The sequence below is a fragment of the Puma concolor genome, unplaced genomic scaffold (assembly GCF_028749965.1).
Source record: "Puma concolor isolate L17-30 unplaced genomic scaffold, mPumCon1.1.hap2 unalloc_scaffold_22, whole genome shotgun sequence".
Classification (NCBI taxonomy): domain Eukaryota; kingdom Metazoa; phylum Chordata; class Mammalia; order Carnivora; family Felidae; genus Puma; species Puma concolor.
Window position 1 is genome coordinate 458,120 of NW_028240228.1, and position 23,621 is coordinate 481,740.

A 23,621-nucleotide genomic window follows, 5' to 3' on the forward strand; every position below is an offset into this window, starting at 1 on the left:
GTCTCCCTTCAGGGCTTATACCATAAGAAGGAAAAAGAGAGAGATAAGCGAGCAATGGAAGAAATTAAAAATAAAAGTCAGAATTAAAAAGAAAGCAAAGAGATATTTGTACAGTACAGTAGGCCCACTCAAGGGGACCAGCTTATCATATCGAAAAAGCCTTCTCGGGGCGCCTGGGTGGCGCAGTCGGTTAAGCGTCCGACTTCAGCCAGGTCACGATCTCGCGCTCCGTGAGTTCGAGCCCCGCGTCGGGCTCTGGGCTGATGGCTCAGAGCCTGGAGCCTGTTTCCGATTCTGTGTCTCCCTCTCTCTCTGCCCCTCCCCCGTTCATGCTGTGTCTCTCTCTGTCCCAAAAATAAATAAACGTTGAAAAAAAAAAAAATTTAAAAAAAAAAGAAAAAGCCTTCTCTTCCTTAATTTCACTGTTATATAAAGATGAAAATTTTAGGTGAAACATTTTTTAAAAAATTTTTAATGTTTATTTATTTTTGAGAGACAGAGAGTGATAGAGCACGAGCAGGGGAGGGGCAGAGAGAGAGAGGGAGACACAGAATCCGAAGCAGGCTCCAGACTCTGAGTTGTCAGCACAGAGCCTGACGCGAGGCTCAAACTCACAAACTGCGAGATCACCACCTGAGCCGAAGTCAGACGCTTAGCCACCTGAGTCATCCAGGCACCCCATAAGTGAAATATTTATAATGGTACTACCGAATTATCATCCACATATTGTACAAGTAACCCAATATAGCATACAATTAAGTGAATTCTAATGTATTCACCACATTCATCACAACAATCAATTTTAGAACATTTTTATTATCCCAGAAAGATATTCCATACCTATTAACAGTCACCTCCCAATTTCTCCATCTCCCTCAGCCCTGGGCAACCACTAATCTATTTTCTGTCTCCATCAGTTTCCCTATTCTGGATATTCCACATAAATAGAATCATATAATACGTGGTCCGTAGTGACTAGTTTCACTCAACATAATGTTTTCCAGGTTTATCTCTGTCCTGTTATGTATTAATACAGTTGACGCTTGAACAACACGGGTTAAGAGCACTGACTCCCTGTGTAGTCGAAAATCTGTGTATAACTTTTGACTCTCCAAAAACTTAACTACTAATTGCTTACTGATGACCAGAAGCCTAACTGGTAACGTAAAGTCAATTAACGTACATTTTGTTGTTATATGTATTATATACCCTATTCTTACAATAGGTAAGCCAGAGAAAATAAGATGCTAATAAGAAAATCATAAGGTGGGGCACCTGGGTGGCTCAGTCAGTTAAGCGTCTGACTTGAGCTCAGGTCATGATCTCACGGTTTGTGGGTTCGAGCCCTGCATCAGGATCTGTGCTGACAGCTCTCTCTCAAAACTAAATCAACATTAAAAAAATAATTTAAGAAAATCATAAGGAAGAGAAAATACATTTACAGTGCTATACTATAAAAAAAAAAAACAAAACCCACGTATAAATGGACCTGCACAGTTCAAACCTCTGTTTTTCTAAAGTCAACTGTACTTTGTTTCTTTTCGCTGCTGAATAATAGGCTATTCTATGGATATAACACATTTTATTTATCCATTCGTTGGTTGATGCGCATTTGGATTGTTTCCACATTTTAGCTATTATGAATAATTCTCCTATGAACGTTCATGTACAAGTTTTTACATGGATATATATTTTCATTTGTCTTGGGTATATACCTAAGAGAGAAATTGTTGGGTCATATGGTAATTCTGTGTTTCACCTTTTGAGGAAGTGCAGGCTGTTTTCCAAAGAGGCTGCATTACTTTCCATTTCCACCAGCGGTGTATCAGAGTCCCAGTTCCTCCGCATCCTGGTCAACACTTGTTACTTCTGTCCTTTGATAATATCCTAGTGGGTATGAGGTGGTATCTTATTCTGGTTTCGACTTGCATTACCCTGATTGCTAATGATGTTAAGCATCTTTTCATGTGAATATTGGCTAAACGTATACCTCCTTTGGAGAAAAATCCACTCATAACCCTCATCCGTTTTTAAATTTGGTTATCTTCTTCTTATTGAATCGTAGAAGTTCTTTATACATTCTAGATACAAGTCCCTTATATTTTCTAGATAGAAGTTCCTTATCAGATACATGATTGCAAAAGTTTTCTCCTGTCCTGTGAATTATCTTTTTACTTTCTTGACAGTGTTCCTTGATGCACAAAAGATTTTTAACTTTGATGATGTCCAGGGTATAACTTTTTCTTTTGTTGCTTGTGTTTGGGTGTCATATATTACAAAAATGTCTAATCTAAGGTTAAGAAAATTTACAGTCATGTTTTCTTTCAACATTTTTATAGTTTTAACACTTACAATTAGGTCTTTGATCCATTTTGAGTTACTTTTTGTATAAAATGTGAGCTAGGGATCCAAAAGAATATTCTCTTTGCATGTGACTGTCCAGTTGTCCCAGCACCATTTATTAAAAAGACTGTTCTTTCTTCATTGAATGTGCAAGTACCTTTGTCAAAAATCAGCTGACCAAACATTGGAAGGTTTATTTCTGGATTGTAAATTCTATTCCATTAATGTATATATCTAGTTTTATGCCAGTACCTCCCTGTCTTGATTACTGTCACTTTGTAGTTTTTAAACTCAAAAGTGTGAGTCCCCTACTTCTTTTTCCTTTTTAAGATTACTTTTGCTTTTTGGAGCCTGAGCTTTATCATATGAATATTAGGACCAGCTCATCAGTTTCTGCAAACAAACCAGCTGGAATTTTTTATAAGAATGTATTGACTCCGTGGATCAGTTTAGGGAATATTGTTACATTCACAGTATTAAGTCTTCCAATCCATAAACATAGGATGTCTTTTCATTTATTTAGGTCTTCTTTAATTTCTTTCTATAGTGGTTTAGAGTCTCCAGAGTATAAGTTTTGTACTTCTTTTGTTAAAATTATTCTTAGGCATTTTATGCTTTTCATGCTCTTGTAAATGAAATTGCTTTCTTAAGTTTTCTTTTCATTTGCTTGTTGCAACTCTATAGCAATACAGTTGATTTTTGTATGTTGATACAAGACTGCATTTTCTGCTTCTGAAATTATTCAGTTCATGCTATTTTTGTGAAACTCGTATTCATTCTACCATTACATGAATTATGACTTTTCTTACAGCCAATGGAAAGTTATATCGTAATAGACTACTGAAGGCTATGAAGTCTCTCAAAAGTAAGTAAAAAACGAAATTATAAGGCATGTTATCTAGGTCTCCAGGTACACCATCCAAGCATGAATCTTGGCCCTATATAAGCTTTTATTTATAATTCTCCCAGCGTAACTACATCTTACCTGCTGTTAATATACACTTTCTCTTGGCAGGAAGTCCACTGTCTTCTTAGATTTTTTTCAACTTTTTCTCAAGAAGAAAAACCAACCCTGGCAAAAACAAACAAAAAACCCTGGTTGTTATTGAAAAGCAATGGTCAGCTACAATAATCACTAATAAGTCAAGCCAGTAAACAAAAAAGAACCCTACTTTTTATGCAGAGTAATTAAGTTAGTGGTCTGCAGTTCTGTTTGTTCCAGCACCTTAACCTTGTCTTACTTTGTAGGCTTGTCCACAAGAATAGACTAAAGGAAATGCGGTTCTGACTCCATTGACTTTCTATTTGAGTCTTTAAGTGGAAAAGCCTATTTGGGATTTCAGCCTTGTCAAAGTGTAATAATAACAGAGGCATGAAATATATTTTATCTTTTGTTTCTTTTGTTTTAATAATATGTGGTCATTGAAGTTAATAATAGTTTTCCTAAAAAACATTTTTAAATTTTACTATTATACAACTTTTTTTTTTCAAGTGTTGCTTTACTGTCTCTTTCCTAAGATGGGAAGATTAAAAAGAATTACCTCCATACTAGTTTGGGAAATATGGGAATGGGGCTCACAGACGAGGAATTTGCTGGATTGTCAGGAGACCTACAAGTTGATGGTGAGTACCAAAGGTAGCATTCAGGATCTATTTATCTTGATCTTCGATTTAAAGGGGTATCAATTAAAATTATGTTGTGAGACAAATTTAGCTGGACTTTATTATACTCTAAAAACAAAGTGTATCTTTTTCTGAGCTCATGTCATTGATTACATGTCTCTTTTGGACTTCTGTAGCAAACGGGAATGTTGATCTGCATGACGTGATGGAAGGAATGAAAGCTATTACAGGTGAGCACAAAGTCACTATAAACCTAAATTCCCATTGGAACACTGACTATATTTTACCATTAACCTTAAATGCCATGTTGATTCTGTTACTGTACTCCGTATTATAAATATTTGCCCAGAGTTGGGCTTTGTGGTATTCGTGTTTTGGTAATAAAATTTTAGCTTCAAGTCTTGGTAAGAAGACCCTTACTCTCTTAAAAAAATAATCTAAAAATAACTTTTTTAGAGTCACTAAATTTCCCTCACGAGCCTTTCTCTTTCTGATTAAGGGAAAGTTGACATCAAAAACCTGGAAACCGTTCTAGGTGACATGGGAATCAAGCTCACAGACCAGGAACTTGAAGATCTGAAAGAAAACCTGCCAGTCAGTGGTGAGCACGTGAGATACCATTGGATTTTGAGCTTTAGGTGTTATGTACCGTTAGCAATGAAAGGAATGGAACGAGGGAACTTTTTACGCAGAAGAGGTCCAGATTGTAGATGGGACAAGAACACTGACAAAGAAGTTGAGAATGTAGTATTTGGACACAGGTGGCATGGCCACTAGAAGAGTCTGCGAAGTTCTGAGGACAACAAAGTTTGCCTTTCCAAAATGGCCGCTTTTGAATCTCATCTTTTTGTTATCAAATTCAAGAGTTGATATTTTATGAAATAGAAAGTCAAATTTACATTTTTTAAATAAGTATATTTTTAATATTTTAAATCTTTTCTTCTGTTCTATATTCAAGCATATTCTTTGAATCAGCTTGAATTCCTGAATGGCTATTTAAAGTGCATAACAAAATGCCCAGTAACAAAATGCTGTTATAATCTGAAGGGGAGGAGAGCGTTCTTATGCTATTTTATATCATTTTATGAGCTTCAAGTTATGTGTTTTTTCTGTTACAGTTGATAATACAGTTGCTCTGAAAACTTTGAAGGATGAAGTGAAAGCTTTTACAGGCAAGAATTTGTTATAAATGATTTGCAACAAATTGTGGTTTACACTAAAAATTTTAATAGCATTTTCTCAAAATTCTACTACTGCTTTACAGATTCACATACTTTCAGTATTCATTTTGATAAATATGTGCATCTACTGATCAACATCTTAATCTAACATTATCTGGGTTTATAAGTAAAACAAAAGGACTATTTCTTCATTGTAAGTCATATATTCTTTGATGCTTTTTTTCAGTAAAAGTGCCTGGCTCTTATTTATACACCCAAACCTAGATGATCACAGCAAAAGCAGGGTGGAGCTGTAGAAATAAAAGTCCATTACCAACAGCTAATTACATAGTTTTAACAAAGTAAAGTAAAATATGTCACACTTTGTTAATTGTGTCTTGTATCATACTAACCGTCTCTTGACCTTATTTCTGGATAATTATATGACCAGATTTGCTTCTGTACTATGTGATATCATTCCCAGTGTTAGGGATACATCCCATTTGCTAATATCGAGGGACAAATTCTATTTTTTATTTAGCATTTGACTCTTTTTATTAGAAAATCTTTCACTCCATCTTTCCTTTTCATTCTGGTATCAGAGTAAGGACTAGAGCAGCAAAAGTAAATGTTTAGATCGTGTTAAATAATCAGATTGTCCGTTAATAGTTTAACCTGTAACTATTCTGTCTTTTCAAAGGAGAAAAGGTTGATTCCAGGGACCTACAAAATACTCTAAAAGACATGGGGATTGAGCTTACAGACAAGGAGGCCAAGCAACTGAGGAAAACACTGCTCCTTGATGGTAAGTGAATGCCACATAAATGCCACCATGCCTTCCAGGGAACCTGACTTTATGGGTCAGTGCGAGCCATTCTTAATCTTTTAGTAGTACAGTTTTGTCTTAAAATGCCATAAATTAATAGAGAAAGGCACTTCTGACTTGAAAAGAAATTCTTTCATTACCTCGTGGAACACAATCTGAAATTCATCACTACATTGCCATATAGTAATCTGAGTGACTAATACTATCCTCTCAGATTGGTATTAGTTTTGCAATAAGAGCAAGGAAACATAATGAAGGAGAAAGAGGACATCAGTAGAATAAAAAGGAAGAAATATTTTAATGTATTTTTTAGAATGGCACCATGGGAGAGTTTAATAAATGTCTGTAATTCCAAAGAATGGGTAAGTTTGTCACTGTGGAAAACATCTATCTATCTCTATCTATCTATCTATCTATCTATCTATCTATCTATCTAGAGCACATGAGCAGGGCAGGGGTAGAGAGAGAGAGAGAGAGAGAGCGAGAGAATCTCAAGCAGGCTCCACACTCAGCACAGAGCCTGACATGGGGTTCAGTCTCATGACGGAGATCATGACCTGAGCCCAAATCAAGAGTCAGATCCTTACCGACTGAGCCAGTCAGGCACCACAAACATTTATATTTTTAAATGTCCACGTCGTATAACTATAAAATAAATGCATTTTTAAAGCAAATCATTGAAATGTATCTTTCTACAATCATATAATTTGTAATGTTTTGGTTTTCTGGAGATCTGAATTGTACTTTTTCTTACAGCCCACGGAAAGGTGTTTCAAAGCAGGTTGCTGAAGGATGTGAAGTATAATAAAAGTGAGTAAGAAGCACAAAGATGAGGCATATGAAATATCCTTAAGCATTAAATTTATATCACTAGGATATAACACCTTATTTTGCTTCTTGTACCACATCTATGTTTTTGCTGGTAGTAATCCTTACTTTATCTTAGATGAAAAGTTCTCTACTGCATTGTGGTTTTTTTTTTTTTTTAACGTTTATTTATTTATTTTTCAACGTTTTTTATTTATTTTTGGGACAGAGAGAGACAGAGCATGAACGGGGGAGGGGCAGAGAGAGAGGGAGACACAGAATCGGAAAGAGGCTCCAGGCTCCGAGCCATCAGCCCAGAGCCTGACGCGGGGCTCGAACTCACGGACCGCGAGATCGTGACCTGGCTGAAGTCGGACGCTTAACCGACTGCGCCACCCAGGCGCCCCGCGGAATTCTTAATTTTTAAATAAAAGTCCCAAAATTTTAGAAATAAATTTTTAGAATGAACAGGGAAGAATGAGATCTCTTTGTTATTTTAGTAACTTAGCCATTTAAAACTACCAGTGTCTGAAGTATCATTTAAAGTTTTTGGAAGCAGGAGTGTTATCTGAATAATTCAACTTAATGGAACTCTTGTCTCTGTACATGGAAGGCACTAGGAGAGATGCTGGGTGAATGCAAAGATTAGTAAGAAAAGGTCCTTGCCCCAAAGAGCTTTTAATCCTGTAACGTAAATTTTTACGATGCAAGGGGAGGGAACAAAAAGGATCAACGATGGGTTCAGTGAATCGGCCGGGAAACATTTTTGTGCAACGACTTTTCATCCTTTGCGTTACTGTATTATTCACGAGCACCATTAAACGTCTCGGAATACTTGCGTCTCTATTCCTATTACCATTTTATAAACCATAAATAGCACACATTTGATTACTCATAAATACAAGCATCACAGTGCAAAAGAAAACCCCAAATCTCCAAGAACAATGCCTAACACATAAGAAATACACAGTGAAATTCTTCCAAATGTATTTATAAATGCTTTCTATACAGTTAACCTATGAACGTAATTCTTATTGGCTCAGAATATTCTTTTAAGATGTTACGTGTGTGGTTTTAACGTCACAACAAAAATCAAATGCCAGTAAGCTGAACATCTTGAACTGCTTATGCACGCTGCATTTGACCATGGGCTGTGCTCTGAGTAAGCTGCAACAGAAACAGAGGCTCCAGCCTGTGGCACGCAACACTAAGACAGGCACACCACGGAAGTGTGAGCTCTGGCCACCGTGGCTCAGGGGTCTCCACGGAGTAACGCCGTCCCCACACTGTTTCAGTGGCCTTCAGGAAGTCCAAAGAACTCACCTAAAAAATGCTCCACTTTTGTCCTTGCTTTATTCTACTGCAGGCAGTGTGCTGAAAAGGGCATACGCCGTCCCTGACACCCCAGCCCACAGTGCCGAAGCATCTTCTGTACAGAACGGTCTAGAGGTGCCATTCATAAGACAGACCAAAACCAAAACAGTAAGTAAACTGTGAGATTTCATGCCCAAACGTTGCCACGCTGGTGAGATTTTCACCTGGCAACAACCGTAGACAGAAACGAAATACAAAATGAGTTTGAAGTACTTAATTGCCATGTGTCTGTGGTTTGTAGCCCAGCTGACCTTTTTTAAAGAGCTTATGACACGTTCTTATCTAGAGCACCAGAATCTAAATTCAGATACTTACGTTATTGCACTCTCCAAGGAAATACAGTGCAAATCCATCAGCTTTTGTGGCTGCCAAAGTAATAAAAAAGGAAGAAACTAATCTCAATGGAAGAACAGACCACGTATGAATTCTTTAAGGTGAGACCTCAGAGAGGAATCTTGTGAAAGGGCTTGTTAACATAATTAACGGTCATGCAGCGAATCGAGCCAACCAATTTATGGCTTTATTCAATGACATAGAACATTTTCATTCATTATTTATCAGCTATTGCAAACTTTAAGACGTGACATCCTCACATGCACACAGCAGCCAGTGCACTACGCAATAATATGTTTGTGAAACTTTAAATGTTACAACTATTGTTAAATATGTTTCGTTTAAGAACGGGATTTAATTGTTAAAGTACTAAAAAATACCAGACACAATATTCATAATAATGAGTAATCAAGGCAAGCATCACCCAAAGAGGATGATGCACGTATCCATGCAGCCTCACGAAGAGAACACGGCTTAACTCTCCTAACACTGCTTCAGGGCCATGTGAAGGCAGTTCCCACGGCAGATAACCGATATTACTCCCGCAGGATCGCTTGCCTATAGACTCACGGTTCACTCCTTTTCACTCGTGCGGCCTTGGGTCAAATATTTGGCCTGCCTTTGCCACAGCTTCCCCATCAGAAAAGAGGTGATCAAAGTACGTAGATCTGCCATCTGCCCCAATAAATTTAAAATGCTTTGTGTTGCTTAAAAATTAAGGATTTCCTTCGTAAAGATGTGATTTAATTCAACAAAACTACACGTTCCAAAGAAACTAGGCTTTATTTAGAAAGCATAGTATATTCCATTTGCACATCTAGCAGATACTTTTTTGAGACTGGGTAAGTTAGGAAGTTTTAGGTTTGACTCATTCTGGTCGTTTCAGAATAGAGTATTTTCACTTCAAACTTAGCCCGAGAACAGAAGCAAATAAATAACTTGCATTTGCCTTGTAATAAGTATATTACTCTTTCCATTTTCTGCAACAGAATAAAAGACACTTTGGTTCAAAAGTTCTACCAGAAGGAATATAAAACATTTCTTACCTATTTTAATGATGCTGCTCAATTCATAAAGGAGTAACTGATTGTCTCCTCCTGTATCTAATCGCTGTTCGATGTAGCTGTTTAATTCATACACAACTCCCTGCATATTCGTATCTTGGTACTTTTAATAAAAAAAAAAAGAAAAAAGAAAGAAAGAAAAAGAAAGGGCATAATTAAATATAATAAGATAAAAATTCCTTAATTTATAAAACATTTTATTAATTATATAACTTTATGTGTGTGTGTGTGTGTATATATAATTTTATGCTTTTACACATTATGCTTTTAAAGAACATTTATTTAAATATAATCTACTAAAAAATTGATTGCAAATTAAATTGCTGTGACATAGAATTATTTACAGGGGTGCCTGGGTGGCTCAGTCAGTTAAGCCTTCGACTTCGGCTCAGGTCATGATTTCACAGCGTGTGAGTTCAAGCCTTGCATCGGTCTCTGTGCTGACAGCTCAGAGCCTGGAGCCTGTTTCAGATTCTGTCTCCCTCTCTCTCTGCCCCTCCCCTGCTCATGCTCTGTCTCTCTCTGTCTCTCAAAAATAAATAATAAATAAAAACTTAAAAAATTATCGGAGCGCCTGGGTGGCTCAGTCGGTTGAGTGTCGGACTTCAGCTCAGGTCACAACCTCACGGTTTGTTGAGTTCGAGCCCCACGTTGGGCTCTGTGCTGACAGTTCAGAGCCCGGAGCCTGCGTTGGATTCTGTGTCTCCTTCTCTCTCTGCCCCTCCCCCACTTGTGCTCTGTCTCTCTCTGTCTCTCAAAAATAAATGAAGGTAAAAAAAAAAGAATTATTTATAGGCGCCATGTATATTTCTATTAAAATATCAAGTGTTACAAATTACAACTTTATTTCTGAAGTTGTATATAGCTATTTGGTAAAAGTAGCATAAAAGTTTGCCAAAAGTGTGCTGCACTGGGTAAAACGAAGGTTATTATTCTCCAGCCACCTGCCACGATGGGGCCACTACCCTGGTCCGATCCAAACTCTACCCCCGGCTCAGGAGGGAGCAGCTCTCATGGCCACCCCATGGCAGGACCAGTTAGCTGCCCCCAGAAGCCCAAAGCTCTGGGCTGCAGGGACACCAGCAGTAGAGGGGTTTGGGGAAAAGGCGGACGCTAGATCTTAGCTACTCCAGCACAAGCTACCGCTGTGACTTCTCTCCAAGGACCCAAAGGCTGTCTTCTAACAAGCTTCCTCACCACTAAGCTTGCCGCCCTAAGCCTGTTCTCCAAACAACAACCATGGTAAGTTCTATAAGCAAAATAAAATTCTGTTACATCCTGGCTTAAAGTCCTTCCCACTGCACTTAGAATAGCAGACTCCCCACGGGGTGGCCTCTCACATTCTACAAAATGCGGTCACTGTCTGCCTACGACACCATCTCAAGCCCCCTTTCTCTTTCTTAACCACACAGATACCTTTCGCTCCTAAAGGTCGATTACTCGCCATTCCTCTTCTTCCTTAAATGCCAGTGTAAGTGTCATTATCAGTGTCAGGTGTCCGATATCATGATTTGGCAACTCCATGCATCACCCAGGGCTCATCACAAGTGCACCCTTTAATCCCCATCACCTATTTCCCCCATGGTCCACCTCCCTCCGCTCTGGTAGCCATCAGTGTGTTCTCTATAGCGAAGAGTCTGTTTCTTGGTTTGTCCTTCTTCCTCTTTTTTAAGCCCCCCCTTTGTTTTCCATTTGTTTCGTTTCTTAAATTCCACATGAGTGAAATCATATGCTCCTTGTCTTTTGCTGACTGAGCTCAGCATGACGTTCTCTAGCTCCATCCACATCGTTGCAAAGCACTGTTCTCAACGAATGGCTGGGGAATGAAGGGATGTGAATGAACAGACGAAAGAATGGATGAATCAGTCCCTCAGTATTCTGCCCACAGGTACCGGTGATCCTGGCAATCTATCACACACCCTCCCCTGCACAGAAGAGATCCCAGGGCATTCACACAACAACGTGCACTCAACAGAGATGCTGGGTTCCACGGGCTTGTGCTGGCTTGGGAGTACGTTCCAAAAGTGGCCAATGCTTTTTCAAATACAACTGAAACACCAGACCTTCCTGGTATCTCTTCCAGTCTGTGCAACACTGGACTGCTAGAGTGGATTTCTTCTAGAAGAATCCCCGAGCTGCATTATCACAGACGATCCCTGCACCAAGGTTGTGCGAAATACGTCCCGGAGGGTGCAGTGGCACGTGTGCACAAGTGTGTGGTGTGGGCCAGGAAGGCCCATCCAAGGGGGTTTCTCAACGCACGGCGGGGGGTGGGGGTGGGGCCTGGCGCGGCAGGGCCATGTGGCTACGACAACACTCAGAGACGAAGCCGGGGTGGCTCGCATCCTGGACGGACCTGAAGCCGCCGTCGGAATGACCCGGCCTGGTGGCTGCCTGATCCCAGTGTCCCCGGAGCTGGAAGAGACAGGGTGGCCTGCTATCTTCTCATCCGTGTCCACGGGAAAAGTTCCAGGTTTCAGCGGACACAAGTTTGACTTGATTCTCCGCGGCAAGTCACGGTGCCTGGACGAATTCCAGGCTGGAGCCAATTCACAGGCCCAGGATCCTCTGAGTGAAGGAGGGGCAGGGGACGTCAGGGCAGCCAGGGGGCCGTAGTTCAGGTGTGTCTCAAACGCGAGCCCCAGCTGGCGTGCAAACCCCTGTGGCGACTGCAGTCCGGAACACACGTGTGCCACAGGCGTTCCCAGAGGCTGACAGAATCCCACCCTGACGATCGTCGCTGCAAAGGGGTGAAGACGCAAGACCCGCAGAAGTCTGGAGCGACAGCTTCCCCAGGAGCGAGAATGACAGAAAGGAACTAACTGCGCGGGACCCCAAGGCATCAGAACGGAAGCCCGCCGGCACGCCTTCCTTCTTGCGCTTGAACACCAGCCGCAAGACTGCCGGCCGCTCCTCCGAGACCCTCACCTAGTGCTGCCACTCCCGTGTCTGCCCCCGGATCGGGCTCTGCGGGAGGTGCGTTCTCCGCTCTGGCCTCTGCCGGGCCTCCTACCTGGGGTCCGCCTCCCCCCCTTTAACCCGGGCACCCTGTTGGCTTGGCTGCACCCAGCCACACGCAGACCACAGGCCTCCCGACCAGGTGCTGTGGCTCCGTACTGCGCACGCCGTATCAGTCGTAACTTCCCAGTTGCGGTCCGGCTGCAGATACTGCCCAGGTCCTCTGCTCGGGTAGACAGCCCGGTGTCAGGGCAAGGCCGGCAGAAAAAATCAAGAGCACTCTGAAAGCCCGATGCCCCCAAAGCGTGGCAGGGCCGTATGGGGTTGCAAAAGCCTATGCTGTTCCCTCACCATCTGTAAACAGCATCCTAACTTGACTGCTGCCAGTTTTGAGGAACTCCAGAGAAAAGATTCCGTCCTAACATACTCTCTCTCTCTCTCTTCCTCACCAGTAATTAGAAACATTTGTTGTACATTTTTTTCCCCCAAAGTCCTGGGAAAGAGCTTATCGGAGACTGAGGCTAACCCAAAGGAGAGCGAGGCTAAGAGACACAGATTAAGTCATGAGGACAGCGTCTGAATCCCTCGATCCGGACACACAGAGACCCTCCTGCCTAAAAACCTCACGCTAGACACACGGTGTTCGCGAACCAATTCGTTCTTTGAACACTTTCTCTCTCTTCTGGGGAGGGGAACTGTAGCTGGTCTCAAGCTGGGTTCTCAGTCACCCGACAGGAGTCCCTATAAACACGATACACGGGCAGACCCCTTGCTCTGACCACGCACCTCGGAGAGCACAGCCGTTCCCGAGGCCTGGGTGTGGGGCGGAGAGGAACGAACAGCTGTTCCCCACCTCTTCTGGGCTGGACGGGGTGTCACCCGTGGGAACAAGGAGGCGATGCACAACACGGGCAGCTTATCGCGGGTTTTCCTCCCCCCGTGCCTCCGAGCTTTCGTCTTCCCATTTGCGAAACAAGGAGGTTAAAGCGCACTGCCTTTAAAATACTTTTCAACACGCGCTGTCTGTGATAATCTGTGCCCTAGGGTTTGAATTTCGTCGTCAGACTTCAAATTCTAATCGTTAAGCTGGCGGATGGGTGAGTACACCCCCCTTCCTTTGATTCCTAGTGACACGATTGCATCATAAGAGCAAAATGTCCTCTTATGGCTACTCTTGCATATTAATGTCCTATCAGCTCTCCAATATTAAAGCCCTATCGACACAGCAAAGATGATTCACAAGAGCCAAGTGGTCTGTCAGTAGATGAATGAATCAAGAAAATGCCACACACACACCATGTATGTATACAAACTAGAGGAGATATAATATCAGAATATTATTCAGTCCGTGGGGCGCCTGGGTGGCTCAGTCACAGTTACATGTCCGACTTCGGCTCAGGTCATGATCTCACGGCTCGTGACTTTGAGCCCCGTGTCGGGCTCTGTGCTGACAGCTCGGAGCCTGGAGCTGCTTCAGAATCTGTGTTTCCCTCTCTCTCTGCCCCTCCCCCTGCTTATGCTCTGTGTCTCTCTCTCTCAAAAATAAACATGAAACAGAAGTCCAGTCCTAAAAAAGGAGGAAATCCTGCTAATTTGTGGTAACACAGATGAAACTAGAGGGCATTCTGCTAATTAAAATAAACTAGACACAGAAAGACAAACGCTATATTATCTCACTTACATGTGGAATCTAAAAGGCCAACGTCACAGGAGTATAGATCAGATTGGCAGGTGTCCGGGGCTGGGGTGTGGGGGAAATGGGGGAGAAGACGGTCAAAGGTTACAAACTTTCTGGTGGGAATGCACACTGGTGCAGCCACTGTGGAAAACAGTCCAGAGGCTCCACAAGAAACTAAAAATAGAATTACCATATGACCCAGTCATTCTACTTCTGAGTTTTTACCCAAAGATTATGAAAACACTAATTTGAAAAGCTGTACGCACCCTTATGTTTATAGCAGCATTACTGACGACAGGCAAAGCACGGAAGCAGCCCGAGTGCCCATGAAAAGATGAACGGACAAAGAAGGTGTGGTGTATACACAATGGGAGATTATGCAGCCATAAAAAAGGATGAGATCCTGCCATCTGCAACAATATGGATGGATCTAGACGGTATGATGCCAAGGGTCGGAGAAAGACAAATACCAGATGATTTCACTTATACGTGGGATTTAGGAAACAAAACAAAGAATGAGAAAAAGGAACAAAAACCAGACTCTTACGTACAGAGAGCAAATCAATGGTTATCAGGAGAGAGGTGGGTGGGGGTGGGGAAAAGAGGTGAGCGGGACTAAAGAGTGCACGTATTGTGATGAGCACCGGGTAACAGGTAGAACTGTTGAGTCACCATATCCTACACCTGAAACTAACGTAGCACTGTATGTCAATTACACCGGAATTAAAATGAAAAAGATGATCATTTAAAAAAAGAGACAGAGGAACTTAAAAGAGTAAAACAGACACAGACACATACCAATCCAGTGCCACATGTAACCACTTAAGGACCCTGATTTGAACAAAACGACTTAAAAAGAATCTTTTCAGACAGTTGAGGGAAACTGAACATGGCCCGAGGATGAAGGTATTATTGCTACGTGGGCCTGTCAGGCATGAACATGGCATGTAATTGAGGTTTTTGTGTAAAAAAAAATGTCATTTCCCAGTAGAAACCTATACAGAAGCCTTTATGGCTGAAATTACACGATGACAGAGATTTGCTTTAAACTACACCAGCAATCAAAAAGGGGAGGGGATGTGCAGACGAAAGGCACAGCGACACGGTCATCACTGAAGCTGGGTGGCAGGTATGCGGTGGTCAATACGCAATTCTCTCTTCTTTTACGTAGAGCAAGTGTCTATACACAAAAGGAAGTTAAAACGCAAAGAAAAGAAGAGACCAGTAACAGCCCAGGGAAGCACCGATCCCCCTGCTGCTCGTTTACTCAGCAGCCTTCCTGCGTGTCCACAGAAGACGGACACAACCCGCACCCTGTGTGAGTTTCAGAAAGCAAAGGACTTGGACACAGCGTGGCCTTCAGCAGGTAGGGGACAAGCCAGCCAACTCTAGGACGTCTCTGCCCATTTGTGATAACTTCTACACAAATAAACGTGAAATACTAACTATGCACACTGAATAAAAAAGGTTACAAACTTTCAGGTATAAGATGAGAAAGTTCTGGAATCTGATGTAGAGGACGGGTCTGGAACCAAAACTGCTGTAGTCCAAATGGAAAACCGCTGGAAGGAGACTTTCGGTGCTGTCGCCACACACACCCCAGCCCTGGCGGGCACGGGTGCATCCCTTGACTTGACTGCAGCGACCGCTTCATAGGCACACGTGGATCAAGTCATCGTGTACTGTATGATGTACACGTACGCTGAAGTATATACCATTCTTATTCGTCAAAAATAAAAATAAAATAATTTTTAAGCAAAAGAATCCTTCAGAAAATAATAAACATCTTGATAAAAATAATAAGAGCAACGACGACAAAGGACACGGAACATTTAATCTCTCCGTAAAATCTCCACGGTCCTTCTGAATCAGACTTTGCCCCCAAGGCTACCACTATTTGTGACTTTTGTCCGCTACAGATTAGCCTTGCTCGTTAGAATGTTATCTAAACGGACTCACGCAACATGTCCCGTTTTGAACTCGAGTCTATCAGCCTGCCGCAGTATCACTGAGATGCCGTCCACTGTCGTGTCCCAGTGGTCTGTCCCTTCCACGGCTCGCTGCATGCTGTTGCGTGAACAAAAACAATGTGTTTCTCTGTTCTACCACTGTGGGTCGTGCGGGATGTTTGTGTTTTCTGGCTCTGGGATATTATGAATAAAGCTGCTGTGAACATCTTCGTGTGAACCCAGAAGAACCCAGAAGTCTTCCTGTGGACACAGGTTTTCGATTATCTTAGGTAAATCTGTAAGAGTGAAATTCGTGGGTCGAAAAGTAAATGTATGTTTAACTTTTCAAGAAACTGCCAAACCCTTTACAGTGCTATATATGAAGTATGGTTATCAAAGTGATTTAGGTATTTTAGGCTAAAATAAATTATAAATAGGTCATCAGGTCACGCAAACACCACCGGCAGAAAAGTTCTAACCAAGAATGAGCTCTCACATGGTAAGTTACAGATGGCTGTGAGCCTCAAAGGCAAAGTGAATGGGGGGAGGGGGGGTAGCAAAGAGGATGCCACTGACACTTTTACAAAAAAAATTTTAAAATCCAAGCAGGGGTGCCCGGGCGACTCAGTTGGTTAAGCGTCTGACTCTTGATTTCAGCTCGGGTCGCGATCTCATGGCTTTATGGGCTCGAGCCCCGCGTCAGGCTCGCCACTGACAGCGAGAAGCCTGCTTGGGATTCTCTGTCTCTCCCTCTCTCTCTGCCCCTCCCCTACTTGCGCCATCCCTGTCGAAATAAATACACTTAAAAAAAGTTTTCGAATCCTAAATATCAACCAAGGGATTAGGACACTCATCCTGAGCTTATCCTAATACTATGCGGAAAAAGCAAAAACGAAAGCAGCTACCTTTACTCATCCTGCTCTGTCATGAGCACAGAGGAAAAGCCACGCAGAGGTGTTTCGGGATGTTCCACAGCAAGGCGGGTCCCCCATGGCGCAGGAGAAGCAACTGCACAGACAGCACCTTACAGAGACCCTGGAGGCCACAGGAGAGCAAACAGCAGAGTACAGGGTCGGGACTGAGCAGGAAAGACCTTACGCCGTGAGTTCCCGTTAAAAGTGGTAGAAACAAGCAGGCTGGGATTCCGAAAACCATGTCGGCTCAATGTAAGGGAAGAGAAATAATGGAAATTTAACAATCCTAAAGGACATTATTGTAAGTTTTCAAAGGGTTGTCTATAATATTAACTAATTTAATTTAGGGCGAAAAAAGGTCCATGAGAGGAAAGGGCCTTTCTTAATAATAATTTAGGAAAAGGGAGTCCGTGAGATACAACAGTTTTAAATCACTGAGGGACACTGAGGGCAAGCATTTCTGGAAGGTGTAAGAAGGCTAGTACGAAAGGATTAAGTTATCAGAGCAGATGAATGATAAAGTTAAGCAAACCTGTCTAAGTGCTTAACTCAACAGATACATTTCTGAACATGGCAGGTGATCAGATCTTTTTCAACCACGTATTCAGATAACGCCCCAACTCCCATGAAATTTAAATCCTCGCTGGGGAAAACAGATAAGCGAACATCAGCTTGGGGGGCTGGGGGGCCAGACGGTGACGCTCAGATCACGATCTCACGGCTCCCGAGACCGAGCCCTGTGGGGGCGCTGTGCTGCCAGCTCAGAGCCTGCGTGGGATTCTCTCTCCCTCTCAATATAAACAAATAAATAAACACTTAAAAAAAGGCAACGACAGCATCTACGACAAAAGTAAAATATTTGCACGACAGAAACCAGACCTCGGGATGTGAGCCAGCCACAGTGAGCGACGCTGATGTGTGTACTGTGCGGTGCGCCCAGGGCGTGGACCCTAAGGACCCCCTCACGGGACGAGACGCTGCGTGCTGGCAGTGTTCGCTAGACTCGGGTGTAGACACGTCCAAGCACCGGGGCTCCAGCCGCACGGGCGGGACTGAGAAAGTGACACACGCGCGCCATCTCGCAGGCAGCAAAGCCGGGGTCCTCTCCCCTCCCGCGCAGCTGGCGCCCGCGATTCCCCCTCCTTCGGAGGCGAAGCCCCACGCACCCGCCGCCTAAGACTTCTGTCCTCTCTCGCGCGGGCTCCCGCCGCTCCAATAAGATGCTGTGACGTCACCAGGGACCTCCATGTGTCCAGACCCCAAGGGTCACACGCGACCCCCTGGAGCAGGCGTGCGTGACGTCAGCCTGCTGCTCGGTGCGCACCGTGAACGCCCGCACCCCTGTCGCACGCCCACACGGACGCCGCTCCGCTACCTCCTGTGCCACCCGTGTGAACGTCCTGTCGCCGGGCTGCTCTGTGCGTCCCCTTCTCTACTCGAGCCACGCTGGCGCCCTCGGCCATCCCCTCTAGCCCCACACCGTCACACCCCGTCCCCTGGCCGGCGGGTCCCACTCACTCGTGTTATGCCCGGCCACCTCCTCACCTGCCCCCTCCAGAACCCTCTCAGCTCTCTCAAGCGGCACGCCAACCCTGGGCACCTGATGACCTCCCCCACCCCTCGACTTCCTGCACACACACCACTACCCCCCACCCCCACCCCTGCCCCATGTATGGCAACCCACCCTACCAGGGTCAGACAGACCCCCCGGGCCAGCGTTTCCCCTCCTGTTCTACACCACGCATCCGGGGCAGCCAGCTCTATCTTCCAGATGCATCTAGAAATGCACCGACCACCCCAGGTGACGCTCCCCACCCCCCTCATCGCTATCCTGCTCCAAACCCTCCTCCTCTCTTGCAGGATCACTGCACCAACCTCCTCACCATCACCCTTGGCAATGAAAAATTGTTCTTCTAAAGTGCTGCTGAATAAACTTACTTTGCATTTCTACCCTTAGGTCTGCGCTAGTAAAAGCAGTCGATAGCTTTTTCTGTTTTGTATCATGCTCTAACTTTTGTGTCAGGAATAAACTTTCCTGCTTGAACGAGTTCTTACCATAACGTTTGAAATACATACCTTATATCATGTAGGAGTTTTCTTCTCTTTAATGTTTGGTGGAACTATCCAGTAAAACTTTCGGACATCAGGCCATTTTAGGTGGTTTTTACTAACTTTTCAGATTTTTCATCAGCTAATAGTATATTTAGGTTCCTAAACGCTTCTTCAGTTTTGATGACTTAACAATTTCCTCAAATTGACCATGACATCCAAATTTTCCAATGTATGCATATATAGTATTCGCTCTTAAATTATGAATGGTCTCCTTGTTTACAGTTATACTCCCTTTCTGATTCCTGAATTAAGGATTATATTTCTTGAATACATAGCCAAATATTGTCTATTTTACTGATTAAGAAAATATGTTTTGCATTATTAATCACATCTATATTTTAAATCAAGGACCAATGATTTCTTCTCTTATTAATTTCCCCCTCTTCTGCTTTTTAAAAGTTTATTTTTGGTGTTCTAATAAATGAACATAGGAATACAAATTTTCATCCTATTTTGGCTGCATCCCTTAAATTTGGTTGACTTTATCCCCAGTTTACATTTGAGGCTTTGAAATATTATTTTTTTAAAAGATCACCCAGATAAACAGTGGCCAAAGTAGCAATTCAAATCTAGGAATTCAAACCTAAGTGTGATTTACATTTACACTAGGATCAGACAAGCTCTTTTCAATGTATCACAACAAAAGGCACAGAGACGCAGTTCACACGAAAAGAAAACCAGCTATTTAACTATGGAAAGATGCTTATTTGCTCTAAGTAAAAATATTAAAACAATGTCACTGCCATTCATACACAAGAAGATGTATAACTGTTAATTTGGCTAAAATGAAAGCACAAACTGGCAAAGTTGATAAATGTGTATTAAATGAGTATTAAATGCCATAAAATATGTCCGCTAACCTACTAACCTCAGATCCTGGCATTTTTCCTTTGGAAGTATTTCACCAGAATAAAATTTCCAGGGCGTCTGGGTGGCTCAGTCAGTTAAGCATCCAACTTCAGCTCAGGTCAGGATCTCACAGTTCATGAGTTCGAGTCCCCCATCAGGCTCAAGCCCTGCTTTGAGTAACCTCAAGCCCTGCTTTGGGCTCCACACTTTCTTTCCCTCTCTCTCTCTCTTCCCCTCGTGGGACTCTCTCTCTCCCTCTCTCTCACATGTGCTCTCTCTCAAAAATGAATGAGTAAGCAAATAAAATAAAACTGCCATACACATAAAGATAGTAAGTCTATGAAAAATTAGAAACAATCTAAAGATCCAAGGATCCAACTGTGAGAAAGTAAACTAATACCACAGAGAAATCCAAGGGGATCATTTCAGTCACTAAATATAATAGGAGGCTGCCTAACATAAGGACCTACTTACAGCATAATGCAAACTAAAAACACCAAAAATCACAACTCTATGTGCCCTGTTAACTACTACTGCATAAATATGTGCACGTGAAGAAAAGACCAGAAGGAAATCTTCATTAACAGCCATCGCTGATGGCATTAAGGTGATCTTAATGTTATTTCAGAGGCATAGTTCTGGTTTTTTCAAAAATGCAAGTATAAGTGATTTTCAGTAGACTGAAGCAGCACTGGGTAAGGTGGATGGATGGGCACAGGATCCAAAGCACAGCTGTTAGAAGAGCCTTTGCAAAGAAAGTTAGTGCATGATACTCGACCTCAAATGCAGAAATAAGAGACACTGTGACACACAAACCAGCAAACAAAAGAGGCTTATATCAAATAGCCTGAGTCTTCTCATAAACATAGAGTCAGCTATAATTTGAGAATGATGGAGACGAGGTTATCGTTCATGATTCAGAGGGGAGGAAAAATCCTGAACACCTGCCACACAAAAGAAGTCTCATCAAGCTTACCAAAGGAAGGCAAAGAGCACCCGCACTTAGCAAAAGCAGCTCATACTTAATGGAAACAAACGACACAGCCAAGAGGAAATGGAGACATTCACAGCCGTGTATCCACAGTGCTTTTCCTAACACCGCTGCAATGTGCCCTCAGAAAATTCCACTCACAGGAAAATTCCACACCTATATCATAATGATCTAGTCAGTCCTTTAACAATTTCACAAGGCTCACATGCTTTTAATTTCCAGGGCATTCGTTCATGTCACACGGTGTAATGTCATGCTCGCCCTGAAACGGATTCGGACAATAACTCTGGGAATCCCGAATTCTCACTCAGTGACTGGTTAGTCAAGGAGCACAGGTATGACGACATCAAGTCGGCTGCTGGTCAAGCTTTACTTCCAGTCACACAATGTAGGCGGTTATCCGAATCTTCTTCACGCTTACTTTTTGAGAGAAGATGCATCTCAATCATCCGTCCTGGATTTTATGCAGCATCTCAAGAGCGGTCGACTAAGGAAATACTACCCTCCAACCCCTCAGGGTCCAACACTCTTGATGCAAAATGTCGAGCAAAAACAATTTTAAGTTGTAAAGAAGGAAGCACACAGATAGTACAAATGAAAACAAAAGAACCGAACAGCAGGGAGAAAACTCCTTGTGTGAAATTACCAACACATGCCTCAAGACAAATGCTCAATTTTATATAAACTCTTTGCCTTCCGCGAGAAACTGAGCACTGCTCTTACAACTGAGTTAGGAGTGAACGCATTTAGAAGTAAAATAATCTATCTTGAGTTACCCAACGTCCTGTTAGGCTGGGTGAGGTCCCCACACCGCTGTTAGCATCTGTCGGTATTCAGACGTACCTCTTTACCACCTCAACTTTTGACTATCACAAAGCAGTAGGACTTCAATCCAATAAAACTAGATTCTATAAAGAGAAGGTTGAAATAAATCTCTGGCAGTGAAATGAACAAACAGAAAAACAAAACCAAACCAAAGCAAGGGGGGAGAAGAGAGAGGGAGGGAGGGAGGGAGGGAGAGAGGGAGGGAGGGAGGGAGGGAGGGAGGGAGGGAGGGAGGGAGAGGGAGAGAGAAGTTTGCAAATGTTTGCAGGCTACTGTTTTCTAGAGATTCCATCACATCTTAGAAAGCTCGGACCCACCATCACCCGGATGCCAGTCCTACTGCACACAGCTACCGACCCGACCCACCTCCCCTCCTCCCTCCCTGCTGACAAGAACCCTTCCGCTGAGCCCTGGAACTCACTGTCCGTCATCAGCAAACCCTTTCTCCTCTTAAACTCCTCTGAGAGGAAAAACCGTTTACCTTTTTGCCCGGACTGGAAACCTTTCCTCCCCTCCTGATCATACCGCTTCCTAGACTGCAGCGGGTTATCACACGATGCAAAATTAAGCTGCAGAACGTATGATTGTGGGTATAAGGCACGTCACGCAGAAATTCTTAATACAGTAATAGATATTTTACAAACACGAGCAAGAGACTGACTATCCCAGGAAAAGCGATGAGTTACAAGTTGCGATTCCATTATAATCTCTCCCCTCTCACTTGGTCAAGAACTAAAGATAAAAACAGAGAAGCGGGGCAACTGCCACCAACTTCAAGGTGACATTAAACTAGTGACACCCGGGGCGCCTGGGTGGCGCAGTCGGTTAAGCGTCCGACTTCAGCCAGGTCACGATCTCGCGGTCCGTGAGTTCGAGCCCCGCGTCGGGCTCTGGGCTGATGGCTCAGAGCCTGGAGCCTGTTTCTGATTCTGTGTTTCCCTCTCTCTCTGCCCCTCGCCCGTTCATGCTCTGTCTCTCTCTGTCCCAGAAATAAATGAACGTTGGAAAAAAAAAATTTAAAAAAAATAAATAAATAAACTAGTGACACCAAACTGAAAACAGGCACCAAGGGCTGACTCAAAATTGCCCATCCCGAGAACAGCACCGTTGCATGAAGTCAGTAGCAAATGCTCTGGGGAAACTGATGACCCAGGACGCCAACTGCTGTGAGCTCCCCCTGCTTACGCCGCAGGGCCCCGTGTTTAGAAATACACTGAGCAGAAATCCAAGGGAACCAGGATTCACTAACGGAGTTGAGCGTTCCTTCAGTTTTACAAAATCACTCAACAGACTGGATGTAGCCGTACTGTTTCCCAGGCCAGGTCAAAATGACAACATTGCAAAGAAATCTTGCTTCCAGTACAAGCGGTTTGTTTCCCTTAACCTACAGACAAGTGACAGATAAGCTTCTCCTGTGGGGATGTCCACAACTCTGTTCGATCACTGTTCCCCTGGGTCACCCCCTACTGAACTGGTGTCGTTGAACGTCACTCGCTGGGATTCCATCACAGTATCTGATAGGAGAACTCGGACAACACTCACACTTACGGTACGCAGAGACGAGGAACTACTTCTACCTCTGAACACCAAACCTAGCATCATTCGAGGATAAACAAACATAAAAAATAGAAGCCGACAACGTAGCCTCTTAACATAAATAACAATATCAGAGAGAAAGGAAAACCACCAAAAATACGCAAGGTGTCGGTCGGTATTACAGGAGGACGCCCAGGACAAAGCTGATTTTGGGTGTCGTGAGAGGGAGAATCGGTGCAAGATGAAGTTTGGGAAAGCAGCTGCTTTCAAAAAATTAAC

The 23,621-nt window shown here is 43.2% G+C and overlaps 1 protein-coding gene across 25 annotated transcripts in view; it reads right to left on the bottom strand.

Moving 5' to 3' along the window:
• LOC147571557 (pleckstrin homology domain-containing family M member 1-like) overlaps window positions 1–23,621 on the bottom strand; it is a 198,821-nt gene that overhangs the window by 128,006 nt on the left and 47,194 nt on the right. For 10 of the 25 annotated variants that reach the window (XM_086696234.1, XM_086696236.1, XM_086696243.1 and 7 more), the window contains one exon: window positions 3,329–3,415. In XM_086696234.1, the coding sequence (XP_086552360.1) occupies window positions 3,375–3,415 (41 nt within the window). In that variant the 3' untranslated portion in view covers window positions 3,329–3,374. Of the gene's footprint in view, window positions 1–820; window positions 1,384–3,328; window positions 3,416–8,446; window positions 8,499–9,512; window positions 9,634–23,621 lie in introns of those variants that run through there. The other 15 variants (XM_086696249.1, XM_086696250.1, XM_086696251.1 and 12 more) reach the window with 8 other exon arrangements.